Source organism: Papaver somniferum, chromosome 3 (genome assembly GCF_003573695.1).
Source record: "Papaver somniferum cultivar HN1 chromosome 3, ASM357369v1, whole genome shotgun sequence".
Lineage (NCBI taxonomy): Eukaryota > Viridiplantae > Streptophyta > Magnoliopsida > Ranunculales > Papaveraceae > Papaver > Papaver somniferum.
In genome coordinates this window covers 98,151,490-98,178,256 of record NC_039360.1, presented here as the reverse complement: position 1 = coordinate 98,178,256, position 26,767 = coordinate 98,151,490, and the positions used below count along the sequence as shown (strand labels likewise).

Here is a 26,767-nt window from a genome sequence, read left to right as displayed (position 1 = left end):
CTTTGGGGCTAGGATTTGGAACGTGAGGCGGAGCTGCTAGCATAGACTTGGTGTGAAAGGGACTTGTCTGCACCAATGATCCCAGAATGGGTGCAGGCCGTCTGGCAGAGCATGGCGTTGGCAAGGAGGCGCTTGGTTGGCACGGTTTGGCGCTGGAAAGGAGGCGCTTGGCTGGCACGGTTTGGTGCTGAAAGGAGGCGCTTGGCTGACTGATGCTAGTAAGGGAGGTGCGTGTTTTTTTTTTTTTTTGGAGATGGCAAAGTTTCCTATTGCGGGCCCGACTGCCTTCCTCTATGCACGGCTTCGAAGAGGGAATCATTTCCCTATTCGAAGTCCCCAATTATCACGCCTATATATATATAAAAAGGGGTGTCCTCCTTTTATCTTGCACCTTTGTTTTTCCATACCTTAGCGTTAGCGGCAGAGTGATAAGGAGAGTCAGCATTCCAGGTATGTCTTCCGATGTTTCTTCTTTAATTTTTCTTCCTTTATATATTTTTTGTGTGCTAGTGCCAAAACTCTAGCTATATATACGTTTCGCATGAATCCATAGAAAATATTGTTCTTCCATATCTTCGTAGAATCGAGTCATAAGTGTGATTCTCATGAACCCATAGATTTTTCGTCATGAATACCGCGGCAGTATGTTTATGAAAACCTAGTTGCTTAGGGTTTTCTTTTGTTTTGGTGTGTCCGTGTGTAGGTGACCATTTCTTCTCGTCTTTCTCTTTTGGAGAAGATATATTGTTATTAAATCACCATAAAAAACTCTGATAAGATGTCACCTGAACAAAGTCTTGCTTTACCAAAATACGTTGGTAGCTCCAAACCAAACACGGATGATGACTTCTTCATAAAGCCTCTTGCCGCGGCTCCGAAAAACCATCCAAATTTTGTGCCAATTCTCTTGACCGGTTCGGAGAATGAAAGGAGGACCCGTTCAGTCCGACCAGCGAGCATAATACGGTTTTGTCTTCATAAAGGAGAATACTATGCTTCCCATATTGATTTCAGAATGTGTCAAAGCCCGTTGCGCTCTTTTGATAAATGGATTGAGTTTATGGTGAGCCAGGAACATATAAGTTATAATTTGGCTCGAGCACAGATCATTGATGCTGTTAGAGCTTCTGCAAATCTTCAAATTAGGAAGGACATCCCTGGTTTAGTTGCTTTTATCTCCAGATGGTGCCCGGACACTCATACAGTCGTATGCAGGTGGGGTGAAATGACCTTCTCTTTAGAAAGCGTGGCCCTTCTGCTGAACCTTCCCGTAACAGGAAACTTTAATATCCAATTGTCAGAAGATGAGGAAAAGATGCGAGCCGCTCTTGTTGCGAAGTCGAAAGATTTTGTTTGGAAAGAGAACAAAAAGTTTTTCTACGGCTGGTGGATGTCCCAATGGTTCCCGGATGAGCTTGAACCGAGTCAAAGAGTAGTACACTTCATGTTGCGGCATTCTTGGCTCTCTGGTTGTCTGGGGACGTTTTTGATGATAGTTCCGGCAAGAAAGAGATAAGACAAGAGTTCCTGGCGATTGCTATAAGGTTAGCGAAAGGTGTAGTTCTTCCCATTGGCAGCCTGTTCCTTGGTTCTCTGTATACGCATCTGGATCACCTGGTTGCGGATATGCGCGTTTCGAACGGTTTTATGAAAGTGAACTCGTATGTCCATGTTGCCTTCTTTCAAGCGTGGTTATGGGAGCATTTCGAGAAGTATGCTCCGAAACCGTTGCCTTCAATTCCCGCGAGCTGGGGTGGCTCCAGAATACTCTGATGGGTGAACAGGCGCCCAAAAGCCAGTTTGAACTTGGTTGAGTTCCATGATAAGTTGCATGAAGTCGATTTTCGTCCGTGGGCCCCGGTGCATGCGTCTGTAGTTCAGGTTAACACTTTCGCTTCTGCTCCGAATATGGTTTTGCTTTCCGAAGGTAACTTGAGTGTTGGTGAAAAAAATTTATATGGAGTTGCATGCCTGGGTATATGCCGTCCTTCTTTAGGGGGTCTTTCCAAGTAACCTCCTATAATATTGATCGTGTCGCTCGTCACATGGGTTTCGATCAAGGGATCCCTCTTGCTCGTCAGTCGTCTGCTCCAAAGAATTCGTTGCCAGTCGTTCTTAATGCCAGCGTTCTTGGACCGGGTACGCGTCTACCTTTCTTGCCTTCGGAAAGAATTCCTTCGACGACCTTCAAGTATAATGAGTTCTGGCAAGATGAATTCCTTATTATCCGTGGTTTTGTGAACCGTATGGTGGTGAATTCCCGTTATAGACCCACTCCTGAGGTTTTGGCAAAGCACCCAATGTTGAGAAATCCTCCTGTAACTAAGCGGAATTTCCTGGGAATGTGGATAGTCCCCAGGTGAAGGAACAAAGGACGAAGAACCGCGCTGGTGGATTTCAGTCGGTTTCGACAGACCCGGCGACTCCCGTGTCTTTCAACTCCTTCAATCTTCAGGTTCGTGCAAATTTTCATTTCGTTTCTGAATATTCGCATCTTGTTTCCACCAGGGTTTCGGTAGTGTTAACGCCTTTACTGCACTTGCTCGTCGTCAGGAGGCAACAACTCTTTCAAAAGAGGTCGGAAGTGTTGAGCCCTTTTGTGATAGGGAAGAGTCAGAGAAAGAGAAGAGTTCAGAAGATGAAGGTAGTTCTTCTAATAGCAGTACTGGATCTTCTTCGGGAAGTGGTTCGGTTTTTTTTTTTTTTTTTTGAAAACGTCTAACTCAAGTTTGTAGGAAGGATCTGATTCGGGAGACGGTTCTGAGATAGAGGTTCGTGAAGATTTTCCTCAAGATGTGACCGCTACTGGCGCCTTGGAGATGGAAGTTGATCAAACGAAGAGCACGGACACGACTCGAACAGCGGAGGATGCTCTGATGACCGTTAATGCAAGCGTGGAAGAGAACCCTTTGCCAGTCGTGGGTCTAGTTGAAGGCGTCACTTTCGATCCCCCATATTTGGTTCCTTACCCAGGTCATATGCTGGTCGGTGGCTTCAGCGTGCTGTCTAAGTACGAGGTGTTGTATACCAAGATCTGGGAAAAGTATGGACACATCTCCACGTCCAGGAAGATCACCAGTCGATTCGCGCTGGTCAAACGCGTGGAAGAAACTCTGGCTTCAGTCGAGGATATATGCGAAGTGACTGGCCATACTGTTTCTGAGGACGTCGTCATCAGTTGGAAGTATCATCGTGATATGTGCGTAGAAAATGTGTTCAACGTTTCGTGGTTCGTTAAGGGCTTCGCCGAGATCCAGAAATTGAAAACCGTAGTAGTCGAAAGTCTTTCCGCAGATGAAATCGCACAGCAGGAGACAGAAATCGAGGAACTTTCCAAGACGTTAACTCTAAAAAGAGCGGCTCTCGAAGACGCAAGGGAGGCTTTCTCCAAGAATAGCATACCCTTGTTGGAAAACTTTCCTTGAATGTTTCTCTGTCTTTTCCAAAGTTTCGCCTAGTTTTTTTTTGAAAGGCACACAGGGTGTCTGGTTTGAAGTTTGAATGATTTTTGATAGATGGTTGGTATTTTTGAGAATACCGGATTATTTTTGAAATGAATGGTTTTAATAGTATTGTTATGGATATGACTTGCAAATAGGATATTATTGGTTTCATGAAAATGTGTACCGGTAGTTGGAATAGGATGAAATAGTATGATGGTTTTATCGGGAACCTATAAGAATAAATCGTATATTTCTTCCAGTCTAGACTTACTCAGTTTTCTGGGTCTTCTTATGAAAACAAGATCCTTCCCGTGTAAAACCGGATTTGTATGTAGTATTATCGTGACTGCGGAAAGTCCCCAGTCTCTCTGGAGTTTTTTGGTGACTGAATCGTTCGCTTTCAGTTTCTTGTGAAGTCCCAAGCCATCTCTTGCGGTTTGTGACTAGTAACCAGGTTGTCTGGTATTCGAGTATGACATCGAGTTTTGAAAGCTGATAAGAGATCAATCTCCCACTGTGGTCGCAAATTGTTTATGGGTGAAAATCGTTTCAGCTGATTTTGGTAATTTCAGTGGGTTAATGAGAAATAGATCTAAACCCTAAACAAATGTACTGCACGAGAGTACTTTAGGTTCGAGAGATCAATCTGTACAAATCCGGCCTAAACCAAGAAATGGTCATTCCGGATTTGCTTCCGTCACAAAGAGGAGGACAAGGGCTGGTTTAGGAAGGGAAGCGAAGAGAGTGTTGAGACCAAAACAGTTCTGGAAGAGTAGTACTTGACTTGTATCAGAAGGTGAAAGCTTTGAGAAAGCTAGAAAATTTTCCTTTCTGAGTGTTGTATTTCTCCGTGACCAAAAACTTGTCTTTTGGTGGAAATAGGTAAGACCTATTTATACAAGTCTAAGTGAAACGTACTCTGGCCTCATAAGAAAAGAAACGGATGAGTTAAATGGGAAGAGGTGGTAACGCCTGCTATTGATGGAATTTGATGGAATTGATGTTCCATAATGAAATAGCGTTTCACCATTACTTCTTACATTTACTAACCGTCTTATTCTTAATACACCATCTTGAAACGGGCATTTGTGTATGTCACACGCTGTAAACCACCAAACCAAAACCCTAAAGAGCATCCCCCAGTTTGTGACATGTATTGATGTCTCGAGTGTTTTCGTGGAAAACATGTAGCATGTCGCTGGTATTTGATAAGCTGAGCCTGAGAGACGTGCTGGCTCAGCGGCGACCTTCGACGGTCGATATTTTGTATCTTAAGAGGAATCATGGCCTTTGATGTAGGCGCGTCATACCAAAGCGCAAGGGTTGCATGGCATGCCTTGGACTTGGTTTGCGCGGCTTGGCATGCTAGGTTGCAAGAGTTACTTGGCATGTGCCAATGGCGCGTGTGGCGGCTTTGGCCTTGGTTTGCACGGCTTGGCATGCCAGGTTGCAAGAGTTGCTTGGCATGTGCCAATGGCGCGTGTGGCGGCTTTGGCCTTGGTTTACACGGCTTGGTATGCCAGGTTGCAAGAGTTTCTTAGCATGTGCCAATGGTGCGTGTGGAGGCTTTTGCCTTGGTTTGCACGGTTGGCATGCCAGGTTGCAAGAGTTGCTTGGCATGTGCCGATGGCGCGTGTGGCGGCTTTGGCCTTGGTTTGCACGGTCTTGGCATGCCAGGTTGCAAGAGTTGCTTGGCATGTGCCAATGGCGCGTGTGGCGGCTTTGGCCTTGGTTTGCACGGTTTGGCATGCAATGTTGCAAGAGTTGTTTGGCATGTTCCAATGGCGCGTGTAGCGGCTTTGGCCTTGGTTTGCACGGCTTGGCATTCCAGGTTGCAAGAGTTGTTTGGCATGTGCCAATGGCGCGTGATTTGCACGGCTTGGCATGCCAGGTTGCAAGAGTTGCTTGGCATGTGCCAATGGCGCGTGTGGAGTCTTTTCCCCTGGTTTGCACGGCTTGGCATGCCAGGTTACAAGAGTTGCTTGGCATGCGCCAATGGCGCATGTGGCGGCTTTGGCCTTGGTTTGCACGGCTTGGCATGTCAGGTTGCAAGAGTTGCTTGGCATGTGCTAATGGCGTGTGTGGCGGCTTTGCCCCTAGGTTTGCACGGCTTGGAATGCCCTAATTTGCAAGAGTTGCTTGGCATGTGCCAATGGCGCATGTGGCGGTTTTCCCATAGGTTTGCACGGCTTGGCATGCCCTAAGTTGTAAGAGTTGCTTGGCATGTGCCAATGGCGCGTGTGGCGGCTTTGCCCCTAGGTTTACACGGCTTGGCATGCCCTAAGTTGCAAGAGTTGCTTGGAATGTGCCAATGACGCGTGTGGCGGATTTTCCCCTAGGTTTGCACGGCTTGGCATGCCCTAAGTTGCAAGAGTTGCTTGGCATGTGCCAATGGTGCGTGTGGAAATGATCGCGCGTTTGGGATCTTGGCATGGTTGCCATATATAGCGCAATGATTGTGCGTCTCGGATTTGGCATGGTTGCCGTGAAGCGCAATGATTGTGCGACTCGATTTTAGTATGGTTTCCATATATAGCGCAATGATTGTGCGGCTCGGTTTTGGCATGGTTGTCGTGGAGCGCAATGACTGTGCGGCTCAATTTTGGCATGGTTGCCGTGGAGCGCAATGATTGTGCGGCTCAATTTTAGCATGGTTTCCGTGAAGCGCAACGATTGTGCGGCTCGGTTTTGGCATGGTTGTCGTGTATAGCGCAATGATTGCACGGTGCGTGCAATTGTTATGTATTGCGTGATGGTTGCACGGTACGTGCATTCTGGCATGTTTGCCATGCTTTTGCGCAGTGATTGCGCGGTATGTGTGAGTGGCATGATTGCCATGCATTTGCGCAATGATCGGACGATACGTGCAATTGCTATGTATTGCGTGATGATTGCACGGTACGTGCATTTGGCATGTTTGCCATGATTTTGCACAATGGTTGTGAGGTATGCGTAAACTTAGGGTTTTGTGTGTCGAAACCCTAATTTAGTATTTGAAAAGGGGTACCTTGGTAATTTTTACATAAGCGCGTTAAATTCTCTAATAAATGTGCTAGTGTCACCGGTTACGTCATGCTATATGTGAGGTTTTACAGTTTTACCCTTTGTCTAAAAACCACCATCAACAGTAACTTATTTTATCAATAATCCGATTACATATTCGTCCACACAGACCGATTCTGAATGAATTCCCAGGTACGCTTTGTTCAGAATTGGTTTATAGAGACACCAGCGTAAACCAATTCCTTATTGAATTTAGAATCGATTCTTAGCGCATGTAAGGAAAAACGATTCTGAAGAAGCTGCAGTATATTAGTTTCAGAATCAGACTTTAATAACATATAAGTTGACCGGTTGTATAACACATTTCACGAATTAAACATAACCAAAAAAGACAAATTTCACGAACTACAACCTTAAACTCATTCCTTTCATCCTTTCTATCCATGTTGGTAGGTGGTATACCCGTTGGTGGTAGTATCGTTGGTTTTCCAACTGGTACCATATGGGGGTTAGCGACGAGTTTCAAGTCATGCATTAAAACTTTTCGTGCCAAACCATCTTTCTTTGCGAATTTCTCGATTATTTGTCTTCCAATATCCGTGTCTACAAAGGATTCGGTCAGAGCTTCGGTTGGGGTGGTTTGAAACTTAGTTGCTTCCAAAACGGATCAATGATATCAAATGAAATTCCTTATTCATACCTCGCAATCATGTGACAACATGGAAATCCCAAGGCCATCATCGTCATACATGAACATACAATACTCTTTCTTCTCATCTCGTTATCCACATAATATTTGTAATCCTTCATCATATAAATAATTTCCTAGTGAGACACCCTATAGTTTAAACCTCTAATCAACCAATGGTAATCCTTGTAGCCGATGGTGATTTTCGTCATACTATCTTCCATTTGCTTCGTTATCTTGACGATATCAGCCTTGATATATTCATGGATGGCTTCTTGTACCGTAACCACACTTTTGGCTCTTACGGAGCAATCTCTTCAGACGCCCATGAGATCCTTCTGAGATACTTGCCGCCTCATTCTCGTAATGCATATATTGGTAGGTGTAAGCATAGACAAACTTTTCCTTGTACAAATACAACAATTCCTCCAAGCAATAAACCACACATTTCTCCTAATCCTTCTTCCATAGCCCAATAATACTCTCCAAATAAGATTCGAACTCGACCATGGACATTGAGTGTATCATTAAATTCCAATGATGTTGAAAATCCTTCCATTGTAACCCATTCTCTTCATATTCTTTTTTGTTTTTGTTCTTCTCCTCCTTTCGTTGTTCCGGAGTTAGTTTTTGAAGACGCTCATCTTCGGCCTTCTCACGAGCAGTACCTTTTTGTGGCTTTGGATTTTGGATATGACCCCTACAATTACTTCTAATATTGCATTGTATATGTCATATGCATAGAAAATGCTTAGCGTCCTGGAAAACTACCCCGATGGCATTTATTAGTGCTTGATCCTTCTCCGTTACTATGATCCTTGGAGTTTCATCACCATGGTATATCTCCTTCATGGTCTCTAGCATCCAAGTAAAACTAACATCATTACCCCGATCCATAAAACCCCATGCCACTATGAAAGTTTGCTTATCGAAAGTGTGGCAAGCAATATTTAACAACGACATGTTGTATTGTTGGTCTTGTACATACAATCTATTAACAAAACTTGATAGAAGCATTGCGCCAACTTGATCATCTCCGGATGCAAGCAAACACTTTTTCGGTTTAGACGAAATTCTTATTAGAAATTCATGCAATGATCCGGAAAAATCTAGAGTCATGCACCATTACGGTTCATAGTGGCTCGGTAACCTTTGAACTTACTAGTAAATGGTGGTGTTCAATAACACTCATGACTTAATTAATGATCCACAAACACAAAGTGATTTAATGAGTAAAGTCGTATTATAAGTGTCTACAAGAATCTTAGAAGTGCCTCTGAAAGTTCATGAAGTTGATCTACAAGGGTTTGCAAACCTTGGCAGTTTATCGAAGTCGGGACACAAGGTTTGCAAACCTAGGAAGTTCGCGAAATTCGGATGGTAGTGGTTCGCAAACCTAAAAAGTCTGCAGAATTCAGACTGAGTTTTATAAGCCATAAAGTACGTTTACCTATCGCAAAGCAGTTTTTATTTTATTTTTTATTTTTCACAACATTAATTGGGAATATTCCCAAATAGCAATATGCAAAATGCAATTTTGCTTGGGAAATTTCCAAACGATTAACTTTAAACAAAAATAGCTCTCGAACAACAATTCGTTTTTAACTAAGATTTTCAAGGATCGATAATGATAAATTATTTTATGTGTTTATTGGTATTTTTGGTGATAAACTTTTGTAGAAAAGTTGGCCGAAAAAGTGATAAAGGCACCAGAGAGATTTTCTAAAGGTACCCCGTTCTAGATAGGGTACCCCACCTTCTTCACTTGAATTTTTGCGGGAAACTATTTCTTTACCTGCGTGATTTTCTGGAGAAGATTCCGAGGAGATTTAACTTATAGTTGGATTGGGATTATCCCGATTCATCAAAACAGGATTCTAATTAGTTAGGTTTCGAGAGAAAAAAAGGAAAATGAAGTTACGGAAATATGGAAGATACATGGGACTGAAGAAGAGATATTCTCGAAAAAAATCGATTATATCGATTACTTGACAGAGTTTGAGAAGTTTTGAACAAAGAAAACAAGAGATGCATAAAGAAGATTTGCTGAGATATTTTACGCAACTTCTAGTTAAAGAAAAAATATAAGGTGAGAGAACCTAAAGAGGTTAGGCAGAGTGTTTTGGGATCTTAGAATCGAAGAAATAAAAGTTGCATAAATTTTCTGCACTTGCATGGAAGAAAAATATAAAGAAACGACCACCAATCCAAACAAAGCCAGGTAACTGTGACTTAATCTCAGCATCAAAAGACTGTCGTTCTCTTAACAGTCTTATCTTTTGTCACTGTTCATCTGCAATGCTCATAAACGTTGCAGTTGCTCTGTTTCATTTTTTTTTCTTTGTAAACACCTTTTGAGCCACGTATCAATATTTTGAAGTGTGTTGAACATGACGAGCTAAATCCAATCACTGGGACAATAGAGGAAGCCATATTTCATAATTGATTGGTAATTTGATTGTTTATGACTTTTTGCACTAATTTTTTATCTATGATTTTCATTAATTAGTTGTGATTTTGTTTGATGGTGCATGCTTAAACTTAGATACTTTGATGAGTCATTCTTACGATTTACAATTGATTTTTTAGAAATCTACTGTTGGAAAAGAAACAAAGTCAATAAAAGAGCTAGAATTATTAAGAATCATTATATGTATCACTTAAATATGATTAATGGTGGAATAATGAGATCCAGTTTATCTTAATATTGTTATCATATTTTACTTAGTTGCTAGCTTAAATCATAGTTTATGTTTAAAACGAATTTTCACAAGTTTGAATGAACATACTTATATTACCTCTTTATTAAAACGACTAATCTAGAACATCCATTGCTTGAATGATATTGCGAGAGTTTAATCAATATAAGTTTGAACTCGAAATTTCTTATTTGTCATATCAAATCTACCAAAGTCATACGACATAGTCTCATAAGATAGAATTATAATTGTCGTGAATAAATAGGATATGTCAGTCTTCACATACCTCTTTGTTGATGATGTTCTCACAAACTTCTTTGTTTGTTCTTTAGTCTTCAATCTTGGAGGATTATTTCATGATGTCTGATACTCAACTGCCTTACTCTAATTCCAGTCCAAGTCTTGACTTCAATAGACTTTAAAATCAGGATATAGTTATGTACATCTAATATTGACAACAAGCTTGAAAACTTGCGAGTTCGATCGAGCGATGCGCTAACAATTTTTTCATAGTTGAAAAGATGATTCAAGGATTTATTTTGAGGAACGATCCTTAATAAGGATCTATTCTAAGAACCGATGTCATGTAAAAATCCCAACTAGGACCGATCCCTATTAAGGAACTCAATTAGGACCAATCCTAAGGATCTAAGTCTGGACTGGTCCTAAATTGATTTATATTGCTGACACCAGATCTTTATTTGATTGATACTTATATGAATTCTTATCTCTGCCAGACCTGACAAGCTATTTATACCTATGCCTAAAAATTCGATAATACTACCAAAATACTATTATTGCCTCGGCTGACACTATAGTATGGCAACACTACAAATACAAAATTCTACCAGAATTTTTACGTTTATGATATACTAAGGGTCACTGCCTTGTCTGGGCAGGCATTATACATGCTTCATATAAAAAAACAATCAGTCTATACGAAGCATGCCAAACTCACGATTAAGAAGTATGCCAGATTCATCAACGTGCTAGGAATGACATTAGTCGAGCTAGGTCAAATAAATAACTTTATATAAATATATAGACTTAATTTTACCCGAGACATCAATTATGTCACATGGGGATATTCAATAGGGTTTTGGTCTAGTGTCTAACAACAAGTGCGGTGTAGCAATACATCCACGATGAGAAAGTAACTAAGTCGGGTTAGAAGTTGAAAAATTAAAGGGAGTAGTGGTCATACAACTACTAAGTATCCATAACAAATCGGAACTGGTTTCACCACGATTTTCACTTCTCCACTTTCCCACACCTTGACAACAATTACCACTTACGATATCAACATGTTTTCGCTAGCACTATTGCCACTGGCACAAATAAGTTCTCCAACCTAGTTACAATCAACCCCAGACTTATGCAAATAATCTGAATTTGATTCTTACATAAGTTTTCTCTCAATTTTAACACGTAAAACTCTCTTCATGCAATTCAAACACATCCTACTACAAACAATCAATTTCATTGATCTCAATACTTTTGTTGCTTCCTTCCCAAATATCAATCCTTCTCCTCATTTGTGAGCGAAGTAAGACTGGAATAACCATTTCCTGATTTAGTCCAGGATTGTACAGATTGATCACTCGAATCTGAAAGTACTTATACAATATATTTGTTTCAGAGTTCAGACGAATTGCTCTCACATGCATCATCAGCCTAACCCACACATTTACCATTTCTACAATAACTCATCTTTATCCCAACATCTAGAAAATTATATCAACATACAAATAAGAAATTGTTCACTAGTCATAATTTATAAATATTAATTTTTACTAGTCTAAGCTGGTAAATTATAATAGCTAACCTAGACATTTAAAAATAATCTTATCCCATTGTTCATGGACATTTTACTATGAATTATCTCTATCTACAACGTATGATGCTTCGAAAGAAAGAAAAAACGTCATTCAATACATATGTTTGCCGATTTCCTTCGCGTAAGGAATTTATAATAGTTTCTTTAAAAAGATATCGATATATATGCATTGGCTAAGGTGGGAACAACAACCATGGTTAAAAACAACGATATCTTACATGAAATTGTAAATTCACGTGAAATACATATACGATCAATAATATTTTTAAAAATATATATGGATTTAAATGTTCGATCACTGCTAGAAATGCAAATCCAAAAGTCCTTTTGCATCGTTACGAGAAAGCAGGATATACAGCGACATGCCTCACCATGCACTCATAACATGAGATTTTTGCCTCCAATGATTTCAATCGCGTACAAAGAAAGGCCTTATAACATCATATGTTTTCAAGCGCATGTTACATACAGATGCATGATGAAACTTAATGTGCACTACCGTAACCCCAAAACTTATAAGTAAATGTACCAAACATTTTTTACAAACTGAATCTGCAACTGATGCATGTCGTAATTAGTGCAACAAATAACTTAATATATTTCATACTAATTAAATAGTAACATAATGTAGTGCAAAGAGTTGTGAAATTGAGTTGTTATTTGGATAAGCAAAACTATAATAAACGAAAACACAAGGGGTGGGAGTGGGGGTGTTGTTGTTGTTGATTAATTAACTAGAATGAATAAAAAGACAATAAGAAGAAGGAGATGATTACAGAGTTATTCGTTACAAAATCTTAACTCAATCAACTTATTTATATATCATTCGAAAAACCATTTATCACTAACCGCAGAATAACACATAACATAATGTTATCCCCAATGTTCCTTGTGTAGCCGGATACTTGAATGCTCGAATGTCATATTTTATCCAACAGAGCCACCAAGAAGTAGCGCACTCAAGATGTAACCCAATAAAAAACTTTAAACTCTTAGTACAAAAGTTTTACTTACTAATGTTGTCTTCATGCACGATTGTTCTACAAAATATCAATGCAAGGATGAATTTAGTGTGTTGAACTCCTGGATGAATCCATACCTTTGGAAGAGTTTAAGGAAGTAGACTTGCGAAACTTTGTTTTGTATTTGAAAAGAGTATGTATGTTCTATCCCAGGAACGATCCTAAGTATATCGATTCCTTGTGGCAAAGATCGATCCCAAGACCGATCTTGATTATGCTTGGCTCTTTTATTGGTTTGGTATCTTCAGAGTTTTGCAAATATCGAGATGTACACGAGTTATACTAAGAATATTCATAAGTGTCCACACGGTGATTGAACATGTGCTAGACTCTAATATCTTATTGTTCAAGTATATTCCTTTGATACCCAAGGAAAGATCTTGGAAACCATTTTCTCTTCCTTTTTTTAATCTTAGTGAGAGCATTAACAAGATCATCTTTTGAAATTTCAAGCTTAACTTTTAATTAATTTTCTTGTAAGAGGCTCTCTTTTAGTCTTTCATGAGAATAACATTGCTTCGTGATTTTGATTGAAGTGGTTTCTCAAAAAGACTAATTTTCTCTAGAAGTAGAGAATTGATTAGAGATTTCTTCTTAGTACTAGAATCATTAACTGTACACAAGGAGAGTTTGTGCTAAGTTTATTATAGGAGTTGAAAACTTATTATGCAATTGGCCAGTAAGCTTGCTTGGGGAAATACTAGGCCGAACCAACTTCGGAATGAAAATAAAATTTCCAAAGAGGGTTATTTTTTAGCCATATGTGTTCTTAATTTTGGGCAGTACATAAAGTAAGTCCTTTCTTCGTACAAAAAAAAAGTGAGTAATTTCTTGGTAAGTTGTAAACCATACTTTGACTCATTTTTTCACATGTCATATCGCTACAAACACATGCTTATCAGGTATTTATTGTGCTTGTCTGCCCAGACCAACTGAAAACGAGAGGGTATCTAATAAACCGTCAACTTTTTTTTGTACGTGAACCCTATGGACATTTCCTTGTGCATCAACACGCTAAAAAACTAAATATGAGACTGTTTAATAAGATAAACCTAATATGTAGCTTAACTTTTGAGTTCTGCATTCCAACAAGACAAAGTCTTTTAATCTATATTTTAAGACACGAATTCAACAAGAACGAGTATGGTAGGATCTTTACTATGGAGCCAAGACTATCTAAGTTTAACAATGTGTAACTTGTGATATATTAATTAATCAAACAATATAATGGGAAAAAGAAATAACACAAGACATTATTTACTCATTTTAACAAGGAAACTAATACTTTAGAAGCTCCGAGACCTCGTCCCCTTCATACATCGTATTGTATTAAGCCGCTACAAGCATTAGCATATTAACAGACTTTAGATTAAAATGTAACTGAGACCAGATTTAAGTCCCACGAAACTCAGTTGCCCTTATTCTCCTTACGTCTCTTGGATTTCGCAAAATCCTCGCTCGATTCCCATAAATGACGTCTTTTACAAACCCGAGAGTTTCTTCGTATATGTTTTAATCAAGGTACATGAAAATCCTACTTCGAGGGATCTTTTAGAATGAAAAATGTATCATGTAAATCTCAACAATTGGATTAATTTACTATATTCAATAGTTATAGAGATGCCTAAATGATTATACCTCACAAGATCACATGTTATTAAGGGCTAAACCATATACCTCATATATTTTGAATGAAGACTATTATTGGGACGTCACACTCCTTTAGAGGGGCTTCACTTGGATTTTTAGTGTCTAAAAAAGTGGTTATGGGATATCCTTCACTTAGGTATAAAATGTCTAGAATACCCTTTAACTAAAATAAAAACATAAAAGCCTAATCTTTTCTAATCTAATCCTAAAAAAAAACTGCTCCTCTTCCTTCCTTCATCTTTCTTCTCTTCCTCTCCTCCACAGTTAGTGTTACGTCTAGGTTCGCCAACCGTAATATTGGTTTATGAAGAACTTACGTCCAAGTTGGATAAATTCCAACCGTATAAATAGTTTGCATGTTGATTTACGTTCGGGTTCCCTTAGTTCCAACCGTAGAATTGAATTTACGTCTAGGTTTATCTTATAGGCTAACCTAGACGTAATTGTTCCTGTATCTTTTGAGAGTTTCGCTCATATTTGATTACATCTAGGTTTTGTGAATTGATTTTCCAGACGTAATTGTGTACGTCTAGGTTCGTGACTTATTTTTTCTGGACGTAATTATCTACGTCTGGGTTTTTGAAGAAAATCTAACCCAGACGTTTTAGATTACGGTTGGAAATCCAAAAATCTAACCTAGACGTAAAACGGGTAATAAATACCCATGGAAAACATATTTACGGTTGGGTTGGGGAACCCATACGTAATTCAATTTTCGTCTTATTGGAAACCAGTTACGGTTCGGAGTTCTTCCAAACCCAGGCGTAAAATTGAATTACGGTTGGAACGAAGCCCAACCCAGACGTAATTTTCCATGAAAGCCTAAAAATCTGAATTATTTTACGTACTTAAGCTAGTTTTGAGCGAAATTGAACCCATGGGAGATAGTTTAGAGGTGTACATGTTGATTTTCAACCATTGGTTCTTCACTTTGTTGATTTATTTCTTCAATTGGTGGAGATTCATCATCATTTCATGTTAAACCCTCTCTACCATCTAACAAAATTCATCTTTTTAATTTAATTATTATCTAATTAAATTAAAATTAACTACATAAGGGTTGTTTGGTCATTATAAAATTATTTGAGATAAGAATTTTTTAATATTACTTGTGGGTGACCTATTTTTGTCTTATTAGGTGACGCCCCTTTAATGAAATGTGACGCCCCAATAATAACCTTTTTCTTGAATTTCAAGCGGGAAATGAGGAGTTATGGAGTCTCGACCATGAGCTTGTCATTCTTTTAACTAATTAATCGATCAAACTAAAATGTCAAATCTACAGCTTAGAATATTGACAAGCTCAAAAATAGAATGACAAGCTCACGGTCATGGTCATAAGTCATAACTCATGGTTCATACTCGTCATACCATTTCCATTTTCATTATGACGAATCTAGGGAAGAACATTAATCCGCTCCTCATGAGATCCACTTTATTAATAGTAAGCAAAAAAACGACAGCAAAAAGCTTCTGTCTTGTTCCCATGAATCATGTAAGTGGTCCCCACCAAATCAAAAGGGACCAAATTCAGGAATAAAATAACGTAAATCCAATTGTAAGCGCGGATTCTGATCATACGGATCGCGCATCCTTTTATTCCCCAAAATTTCACTAAATCACTGCCCGCGAAACATTTTGACTTTTTCTTTTGACCCATTTTTCAGTCACTGTTTGAAATCAAAAAGTTTTCCCAATTTCAAAATTTTCAGAAAAATTGGCTCCCAAAACCAAAACCTAAAAATAGAAAACAAAATTCTGCAGTTCTGTCTGTCTCTCAAAAAATTGAGAAATGCGCGGCAATCCAAAACTTGTTTTGAAAACCTAATTAGAATTTTTATTTTTATTTTTTTTTAATTCTTTACCCTTTCTCTCTATCTCTCAAGCACAGTTGTGAACCCTAAATTGAAGATCATGGGCGGTGGTGGCGATCAAGAAAGTAATGTTCATTTAACTCGTGCAGCATCAAAGAAAAGGGCGTCTACTTGTACGGCTTCAACACAACCTCCACCGGCAAATAAGAAGAGAGTTGTATTGGGAGAGTTAACAAATATTGTTGTTAGTTCAAGATCGGATTTTGGAGGAACTCAAAAGAAACCTAAAAATAGGTTAAAGAGAAAGGAACCAGAAAAGAAAGTGGTAGAAGAAGAAGAAAGAAGGGATGGGAGGAATTCTATTGACCCACAAATGTGTGCTCCTTATGCATCTGATATCTATAATTATCTTCATTCTATGGAGGTATGTTCTAAGTTTATTAGATTCTGCATTAATTAGGGTTTTTTACTGTTTCAAAATTTCTAGGGTTTTGGTTCATTTTTGATATCGTTGTGTGGTCTTTTATTAATTCTGAATTATGGGTTTTGGGGCATCTATTAAAATGAGATGTGTGGAATCATTAATCACTAGATTCTGCATGCTAGGGTTTTGTTTTTGTGTTCCAATTTTGGGGATTTGATTACTTTTGTGTTTTGATGTTTATTCTGATTTCTGAGTTGGGTTTTGTTCATGAATTTAGATTGAGAGTAAGAGAAGACCGATCCCGGATTATATAGAGAAAATACAGAAGGATATCACAGCAACGATGCGAGGAGTTTTAGTTGATTGGTTAGTCGAAGTGGCTGAGGAATACAAACTTGTTTCAGATACCCTTTACATGACAGTCTCTTACATTGATAGATATCTTTCTTCAAATGCACTCAACAGACAGAAACTGCAGCTACTTGGAGTTTCTTGTATGCTCATTGCTTCGTAAGTACTCGAATTACATCTCTCAGTCGCATACACTTCTGTTTTTGTTAATGGATTGGATGTTTATTTTGATTTGTTGCTTGCTGCAGAAAGTACGAAGAGATTAGTCCTCCTCATGTAGAAGACTTTTGTTTTATAACAGATAACACTTACAATAAGGAAGAGGTGATCTTTCTTTCCAGTTATTGGTCCTGAAATTGTTTATGTTTAGTCTTGTCTTCGTTTGACTAATAAGAGCTTCTATATGGTGTCAAAACAGGTAGTCAACATGGAGACAGAGGTACTGAAGGTTCTTGAATTTGAGATGGGTTGTCCAACAACAAGGACTTTTCTTAGGTACGGTGTCAAAATATTATTTCCTTTTTCTACATTTCATTTTGGTTCTAACTTGACTCTCTTTAACTTTCATGTGACTGATTTTAGTTTGTGTATGCTATTGTTGTTGACTGTTCAGGAGGTTCACTAGGGCTACTCAAGAAAATTGCAAAGTAAGCAGCGTTAATCACTTAGTTATTTCCAGCATTCAACTGCTTCCCATTTTGGTTAGTTTGCTAATAATGTATTTTGTGTTATTCTTACAGTCTCCCAACCTGCAAGTGGAGTTCTTGGGTTATTACCTGGCAGAGCTGAGTTTACTGGACTACTCTTGTGTACAATTCTTACCTTCAAAGCTTGCTGCCTCAGTTATTTTTCTTACAAGATTCACAATCCAACCGAAACTGCATCCTTGGGTATGTTCCCAGATTAATTTTAGCTTTGACCTGTATCAATGCCCTGAAAGACAAAATTAAATAGTTATTAGCATTCCTCGCAGAGCTCAATCCTTCAGCAGTGCTCTGGTTATAAACCATCTGATTTAAAGGATTGTGTCTTGATTATCCATGAGATACAATCATGTAAAAAACTGGGCAGCTTGGTAGCAGTAAGAGATAAGTACAAACAACATAAGGTGTGTTTCTTCTGTTCCTTGAATAATCTGCATCTGTAACCCAGTTTTTTGCTATAGAACAATCTGATTTGATTCTGATTTAATTAAAACTCTTTTGAAACAGTTCAAGTGTGTGTCAACATTGACATCTCCCTCGGAAATCCCAGTAGCTTATTTTGAGGACGTTGAAGTATGAGAAAACTGTTGTTTTGTTTCTGGACTTGATGTAATTAAGAACCACCAATGGATTCTTTGAGGATTTGTAAAAAGCTCTTGACTGGGATGTGATCTGGATGATTTTTTCAACTGTGAACCTCTTGTGGATTGGAAATAAGGTATGCTTTTTTAATGTTTTGGAATTCTGGTGAACAAAAGATATGATCAAGAATATATAGATAACTAGAGTGAAGTCTCGGAAGGTCATCTCTGCCAGAAAAAAAGCATCTCTTGTAAATTGGTGGAGGTATCTCCTGGTTGAAGAAAAGAGGATTTGGTGTTTCTAATCGGAAACTTTTTCAGGTCATTTTTGACGGAAATTTTGCACTCGTACATGTATGACTTTAGTTCTTAGATTAGAATGCTAGGAAAGAAATTGTAACTTTGTGAAGGTTAGCTCCTTCAGTTTAGAGCACCTCTGTATTGACTCTACTTGAACGCATAAATCCAACTTTCTAATCGCACCATTTTGTGTATTGATGTTGTGTTTTCTGGGGCATTCTCTCCCAGCACTTTGTTTCAGGGTTTTCTCCTTGTATTATAAAATCAACATGTTTTTGACCACCCTCTTTTAGATATCTTTCTAATTTATGGTATCAGCGGTAAATCAGGTGGTTCATTACTTCATTGTATGTTTTATATGCAATTAATGTTCCCGAATCTCACTGATTCCTCAAAATCTGCTCCTGTTTACACTTGAAGATACTGGGATTTCTCCAACCATATATGAAAAGCTCATCTCATCAGTGGTTCACAGCAGTTGATTTTGATGCTGCTTTAATGAGGATTTACGACCATATATGAGATTGGCTTCAAGATGCATTTGCTATAACTTAGACTAGTGTGGGAACTGAACATTTTGCGCTTTTCATTTGAAAGTCATGTGTCCACTTCCACACAATGCACTTGAATTCAAGGAGTTTAGCTGAAACCAATTTAGGAAGCTTATGTCTTAAGAATCTTTAAATTTCTAAACTGGCATGGAGAGTAGTCAGTCAACCAAAACTGTTCTACAATCCAAATAATTTCACAACAGAAATCACTGCACTCAACTTCAAGCAGGTACGAAACTAGGATTGAATTAAGCCAAGCGCAATGCATCCTACAGGTTTCAGTACTGTAGTCAATACATGTCCACACCATTGAAATACTCAAAACAACAGTAAATGAACTCAAGGATCATAATACTCGAACAATTGGACATTCTTCAACCTACAACTACTTCCTCAAAAAATCTTACAAGAACTTCACCATGTACCATATTTCTAAGACAAGGAGAAGTTACCCTCAGATGGAATCCGGATTAAGACATAGGACTTGGTGGTTAAATTAGCTTACTTAAGGCTTTTACTTGGTGTTTATAGCTATGGAGCTAGAGCTCTCAGCTCTCCAGAGTCGAGCAGCTTCAGCCTTGCTTGCGTTTTGTGAAAAGGTTGGGTGGAAATAACTACCCAATCACGACTGTTATTTAATTTCCATCTAAAAGACGAACCGTACACGTACTCATTAAGCGAAGATTAAAGCAGGTCAACAACTCCAAATCAAAACGAGTCTCTCGAAAGAGCTTTGCAATCGGAAAAATGGAGAACGAAATCGAAGAAGCGGAGAGAAAAACAACACTTAAAGCTGCAGGAGCAGAGTCTCTTCCACAAGGAAGGAATGGAGTCAAAATTCATGGTTGGGAGATTGAATCAAAGAACCGATCCATTCTTTCTTCTTTGACCTATGAACAGTAAGTAAATTTACTTTTTCTTTTTGGCTTCTTAAAACTAGGGTTTGAATGGATTACTGCATGGGTTTTACAGATGGGGAGAAAAACTGAAGACATCACATTTACCGGAGATGGTATTTGGAGAAAGCAGTTTAGTATTATGGCATTTACAAAGTGGTGTTAAAATTTTTTGTAATGCATTTGATGCTTTGGTTGGTTGGAAGAAAGAAGCTTTACCTCCTGTTGAAGTTCCTGCTGCTGCCAAATGGAAATTCAGAAGGTTAGTAACAAAAATTACATCAATAGTTGAGTGTTTTGAAGCCATGTTTTTTTATTTTCCTTGCACATTTTAGCAGCACCCAGCTAAGGAAGTTTGGGGAGTTACTTTGACTTGTTGTTTATTATGGAGTTAGTGGTTAGAATTAGGGATTGGAAATGAGAACCAGAATCAATATACTGATAGAATACAAGGATAGCAGCTGCAATAAGATATGTGGGCGAAAGAAATGAGGTTTTTCTAGTTGAGTGTGAGAGAAAAACCAATGACATGAATGGTGTACTAGGAAACTAATAATGTGGCTTAATGTATGAGTTAAACGTTAAAATAGGTTTTATGTTGCTGATGTTAAGTTAAGATTTTAAACATTTGAACTTAAAATATATGAATGTTAGGACAGATGTAGAATTTCACTCATATCTGGTGTGCTGCTCTTGCTGTAATTTTTTCATCTACTGCACCCTCTCATGGAATGGCTATCGATCTCATATTTCATCTGTGGATTTGCAGCAAACTTTTTCAGCAGGTCATATTTGATTATGACTATACCTTTACTACTCCATACTGTGGAAGTGAAACAGTTGAAAAGAATACAGAGGTTTGTCCAGATCTCCTCTGTGAATATTATTTAGATAGTTTTTTTTTTTTGTAGTTTCACAACAATGATTGCAAGATCTTTCTATTGATTGCTAGGCAGCACGTTCTGCTTCACTTTAACTTTCATATTTTGGGAGTCTGAGAAAGTGAAAATGCCAAAGTATATTATTAACTGGTGATACACACATTATAGCTCTCATATTGTTTTGTAAATGCTGGAATAAAGAGCATGCACAGTTATGCATGTTTTAATGAGAAGTGTTGGCTGGTTAGTAAATTGTTCAACATTAGGTACTAGTTCAGTAGTAGTGCTAGGTAACTTGTAAGTTATGTTTGTTAGACTACATCCTTCTTTCAGAAAATGAAATTAAAATTCCCATTATAGGTTTTGCTTTTCTGAGGAAGGTGCACCATCCTTTCTCTTCTTTATCAGCCTATTATGCTTCATCTGTTGTGTTTTTACCTTTTCGATTAACAGGGGGAAGGGAACATCTTAGATCAGGAAAACTGTAATTTAGAATGGGAGGATTCAGAGGAGAAAATCGACATTGTTGCACTGGCATCAAAAGAGCCTATTCTTTTCTATGATGAGGTATACACGTCACCGTAGAGAATATTGAAGTTCATGCTCATTTCTGTCCAGCTCTTACTTATTACTGTGGTGCATGGATTCAAATTAACAGGCCATTTTATATGAAGATGAACTAGCAGACAATGGAGTGTCGCTCTTAACTGTAAAAGTGGTAAATAATCAGCTATGGCTTTACATCTTTTAACAGTTTCTTGGTCTCCACATTACCTTAATGGTCAGACAGGTATTTTACCTTCCTTCTGATATTGCAGAGAATCATGCCGAGTTGTTGGTTTCTTCTGCTTCGTTTCTGGGTGAGTTGCTCTCTTACATTCCATCCATATTTCTGCTAGGTAGCAGTCTATACCCTGGGATGTTTGACTATAAACTTGTACCATATTACAACAATAAATAGAGAAGTTTTGCCCGTTCAATTTTTTCTGTTACCTGTTTTCCTACTGATCTACACCTCAATTGCAGCTTCGAGTTGATGGAGTACTTATGAGATTAAGGGACACCAGAATGTATTGTAGCTTTGAGAAAAATGCTAACCCTTTCATTCTTCGGGAGAGCTGCTGGAGAGAAGCTACATTTCAATCTCTATCTGCCGTAAGTCTGTGATGTCCTTGTTATCACCTTTTCATTTACACTGGTGCCTTGTCATAATTTTCATAGTACCCTTCATTCAAATGTTTCCATTGTATTGGAAGTACAAGTGAAATTTCAGTTTCACATTTGGTGTTTTTGGGGGTGGATGAGTTTTCTACGTTGCCTTGTGTAGATCCTCCACTGTTCTAGCAGATAAAGAAGCCTCAATGCTTCATAACTATTCCTTCGGTTGACGTTCCGACAGAGGGTTTAGTTCTTCAGGATGTTTAATAAAGAGTTGTATTTTAGATGAATGGAATAGGAAGAAAGTGGCCACATGATCTCAAGTGGAGGAAATATGATGGGTTCTGTAGTCTTGTCTCTCATGATTCTTATGTTTGGGCCTTTAGGTCATGATGAAAAGACACCAGATTTTGTTAGGTTGTGACTGTGTTTGCTCCATATTTTTAGCGCTTATCAGTTTCAAACTGCAGAGTATTATAATTAGGATTGAGATTATGTTCATCCATTCTCATGGATGCATAATCGACGGCCATGCTTACTGACGAAAAATGGGAGACAGTTTGGTTACACTGTGATTCAACCCTGCATGTGAATTACTTTTATATAATTATCTGCATTCGAAATTTGCAGAATAGTTTAATGATACATTTCCATCTTCTTGATTGGTGCAGAAAGGATATCCTTCTGATTCTGCAGCTTATAGTGATCCAAATCTCATCAGTCATAGGCTTCCCGTCGTGATGCAAAAGACGCAAAAGCTTAAACTCCCCGGGTAATCAAAACTAGTATTTAGTTATGCTCATTTTGTAAGAATCAATTAATTTTACTTCATGCAAGAAATCAGATCTTTCTCCAGTAGTCATGCCTTTGTAAAGTTTGAAACGAAAAAGCTATTTTAACTTTGGTGCTGAGAAGCTTCTTTCTTCACCAAGTTTGGAAGGAAATACCCAGTTTGAAGCTGTTGATGGAACCATGTTCCTGCTAAACTTAGTGATCGCATGTTTCATATAGACTATAGAGACATATCTACCATGATCTATGCGTAGAAGAGCTACCCTTATCTGATGTTTTTAAAACATGAGTCCTCGGTCCATGTGAAGCATAATTATGATACATGCATAACTGAAAATGATTTTCGGTCGCAAGTAGGTGCCATTTAGTATCTCTTTTCCTGTTGCTTTCTTGGTTAGTAATTTTTCAAAAATTTGAGGAAGGTTCCATTTATAACAAAGCTACCACAATTGCCACCATAATCCCACAAATCCCACCTCTGAGTAAAGACCCATATATGCTCCATTATTCAAAATGCTGTATTTTGAACACAACCTAAGAGAAGAGACTCTATAGTAATTTTGTGAGGTGGGGTCTTTCCAAAGGAAATTAGTCATGAAACGTTAAGCAATTAGTTTCTTGAAGATTCTACTGGAGAATAAAACATAACCTTGAATGTGTGTTAACCTGCTCTCTATTAGGGCTCAATTTTTAAGGTGGGTAGTGATACTCTCTTAGAACTGTCTGGTTTGACAAGTGGTTAAAGAGTTCAGGATAAGCAGTAGCATAGACACGGAGAGAAAGGTGATTCTTCTCTGACAAACTAGCACTTCTTCGTTGTAAGATTAGATGGGGTGGTTACTTGTTTTGCTGCAAAGGCAGCAGTAACGCGCATACCTTTGGGATTGAGAAGATAGGCTTACAGAGTTATGTTATTAGAAGGAATCTGTTTCTATATATGACTAGCATTCTTCTTGCCATATCGCATATTGGCTTGGACGAATGCACTTTGTCCGGACATGATCTTGCCAATGGCACATTTGCCTAGGCCAGTCATGCCCAGGCATAACCTGGTCTTTTCCTGGCTAAGCCCCTGGAAAGCCTGCTTATGGACAGTGATTAAACTTAAGAGTACATGTTGATAGAACAAAATCAAGCTTATTCTTGAATAACTACCAAAAAATTTCTGTAAAAAATTACAGGTCCCTTTGGCGATGTTTATATCTATTGTAGGAGATCAGGCTTTCGTTTGTTTCACCGTCAATCAGTAGTTGTTTATTTAGTTAGAATTATCATCATCAGCCAAGGGTTTTAGGATGAAAAAAAAATCATTAGCTGAAAAATAATTTATGAAACTTGGGATCTTGCGATCTTTTGGGACAATAAATTGTAATATCGAGGTGGAATCCTGAATGGAAATGAAAGTAAGGTGTTTCTTGTAGTTGTACAAGATGCAAAAACCAACTGTACAAGATGCAATAGTAGGAGAAATTCTGATTGTTTCTTGTAGTTGTATTATGAAGAATCCTCATCTCCTAGATTTAGGATTTCAACCTTTTCCTTGGGTCCATCTTGGAATTTCTTTTCCCCATGGTTAAAAGAATGGAAAAACCATACAGTAGAGAAGGGATTAATGAAAGCAACTTTTCATGGTATATAAACTGGATAGTAGATGGATGGATCAAAGTCGGAGATTCAAGTCGAGCTTAAGTAGATCAGGTGGTTGCTCATCCAGTTGCGCTTCTACGCGAAAACTTCCAGGCCACATCATATCTATTGCTTCTTCTAGTGTGAAGGGTACCTGTCTCATCCCTATTCCAGAGGTTGCATCATTAAACCTTGCTACCGTACCATTCCCTTCTCTGCTTGGCTTGTGCACTAGTGAGTGGGACCGGACTCCTAGAGACCGGATGATTGGACCGTCTAAGGGCAAACCTATCATGGTCATCATTCTCTGAGATTGGTACTTCCTAACTGCTCCCCTCTCTCTCTTGTGGGCATTCTGATGACCACCCAATGCTTGTGAGCTGAAGAACTTCCTCATGCAGAAGTTGCATGAGAAAACCTTTTCACAAGACTGCCTTGATGCAGAGTCGGAATCTGCAGCTGTCGATGGTTCAGTAGTTCCTAGTTTCAAATCCAGCCACTCTCCTGAGTTGTCATGATCGATCTCTGTATTGATATTGTTGCCGAAGTTTGATCCGATATGATGGTAATCTACTGGCGTTTCAGTAGGGCCTTCATGCTCGAAGATCATCTTCGCTGCTCTCAAATTTAGAGTGGTGTGTCAAAGGGAAGTGGAAGGCTAGAGGATTCTTCTTGGACTGATGGTTGCTGCTCTTAGAATGGGGGTATATAACAGAGTTAACAGAGTGAAGTAGAGGGGAATAAATGGAAATGAGATGTGTTGAAGGAAGTGGCCATGTGTCTTTTTTTAATTTTATCTCATCTTTATCAAGTGGTCCCGCATAGTGATGCTTGTTATTTCCAGGGGCATTGCTTATGTCATCTTTTACTGTTGTCAGTGTCAAGCTAAGAGTTCTCTACTTATCCTTTTACATTTATTGCGTTCTCCTCATATAGCAGCAACTTTACATGGCTCTCTTTTGAGTTACTATGCATACAAGGTTGACAATCCTGTAAGAATTCAATCTACAGTCAAATCTGAATCATGTGGTCTAGTGACACTAGCATGAACTATTTGCATTGAAAGACCTTTTCTTCCAAATTCTACAAAAGTAGTGTGTTCACTACTAATCTGGTGGTGCTTTCACTCAGTTACATCAACTTCAACTGTTCAATTGGTGACCCACCTTTTTTGATAAATCACAGCCTAAAATCCTAGCTTGATTTGGATTTGAAAGCCGAAAGTTGCACAACTAACTGCAAGAAAAAGACCATTTAAAGGTGACTTGCATAGACGATGAAAGCCAGAGTAGCAATGAAGAGTTTTGGCACAACCAACTTTCTTTCTTGATTTGGCATAAGCCAGTACTTGTCCTGCAATAGTTCATTAGTATGATCTCTTTTTTTGTTGAACATAAACTTAGGAAAATGAGTACCAGGGGAGAAAGATGCATTTACAGTATGAACAAGTCTTATCACGTCCCAAACTAAAGTGATTGCATCAGACAGTGGCAAAGCGACTTACCGTTCTGTTTCATGGAGTGGGAAACGACTCTCTAGTCTGGGATTCTTATGGAGATTTTACCAAATTTATGTCACCAATAACAATCTTGTGGACACTAGGATTTGGTGACTAGCCATTTTTCTTGCAGATATTGAAAGTGAACAGAGATTACACTAAAAAATTATTATTATGATTTTCAATCTAATTTTTTTCATATCATGGTAGGGCCTAGAGAACTGGCAATAATGGAGTTAAAAGCAGGCAAATTGAGGTGGATTGTTTTATTTTATTGCTTTTGTTTTTTCATTGGCTTTCCTTTAAACAAGAGTATCTATCTGGGTGTCTTCATGAGGGTCTCTTAGTCTCTCCTTTCATTCCTTGGGTTTTTCCCAAGAGTAGTGGGCATTGCATATGTACAGTAGGATAAGTGCATGAGAACCACTTGTTTATGTCTATTCTTAGAATCTTCTTGTTTTTATTAACCAAAATTTGAGAAGTCAAGAAGAGAGCTCAGTTCCCCAAGAAGGGTGCTTGTCTTCTCTCTTTACATTATGAGCATAATAATATTACTTTCTGTTTTATTGATTAAGCTTCTTTTAGATAAAATACTAGAGATATTGGATTGATGAGTCAGTGCTTGTTCAACATACTTGTCTTATACCCCATGTCTTCTCAATCACATTCACATTAGCCCATTAGGAATAGTACTTGTATGAGCTGAAAAAGAGAGGGAAATGAAGTCCCTTGCTTACTTCTACGTAGCTGGGTAAATTTCTATGAAATTAGTTACTAGGAATACCAGGAAACTAAAACAAGAACAAAAGATTCTAAAGCTGTCATTTTTTACTGGAAATTCATTGAAGA

General features: G+C 38.4%; 3 protein-coding genes across 3 annotated transcripts; 2 read left to right on the top strand and 1 right to left on the bottom strand.

Annotated features, from left to right (window-relative positions):
• The first annotated feature begins 16,010 nt into the window (after positions 1-16,010).
• On the top strand, positions 16,011-18,698 carry LOC113356928 (G2/mitotic-specific cyclin C13-1-like). The gene is made up of 8 exons (XM_026600167.1): positions 16,011-16,580; positions 16,858-17,090; positions 17,180-17,255; positions 17,350-17,426; positions 17,545-17,578; positions 17,672-17,821; positions 17,905-18,039; positions 18,143-18,698. Exons 1-8 carry the CDS (start codon positions 16,257-16,259, stop codon positions 18,212-18,214), a joined length of 1,101 nt encoding a protein of 366 aa, XP_026455952.1. The 5' UTR covers positions 16,011-16,256; the 3' UTR covers positions 18,215-18,698.
• Positions 18,699-19,749: 1,051 nt separating this feature from the next.
• Positions 19,750-26,455, top strand: LOC113356929 (TIP41-like protein). Its single transcript, XM_026600168.1, has 9 exons — positions 19,750-19,966; positions 20,040-20,225; positions 20,733-20,820; positions 21,298-21,411; positions 21,503-21,562; positions 21,663-21,704; positions 21,871-21,999; positions 22,674-22,774; positions 26,129-26,455. The coding sequence occupies exons 1-9, from the start codon at positions 19,815-19,817 to the stop codon at positions 26,133-26,135; spliced, it is 879 nt and encodes a 292-aa protein (XP_026455953.1). The 5' UTR covers positions 19,750-19,814; the 3' UTR covers positions 26,136-26,455.
• On the bottom strand, positions 24,093-25,134 carry LOC113356930 (zinc finger protein 4-like). The gene has a single exon (XM_026600169.1). It carries the CDS (start codon positions 25,028-25,030, stop codon positions 24,455-24,457), a length of 576 nt encoding a protein of 191 aa, XP_026455954.1. The 5' UTR covers positions 25,031-25,134; the 3' UTR covers positions 24,093-24,454.
• Positions 26,456-26,767: the final 312 nt, after the last annotated feature.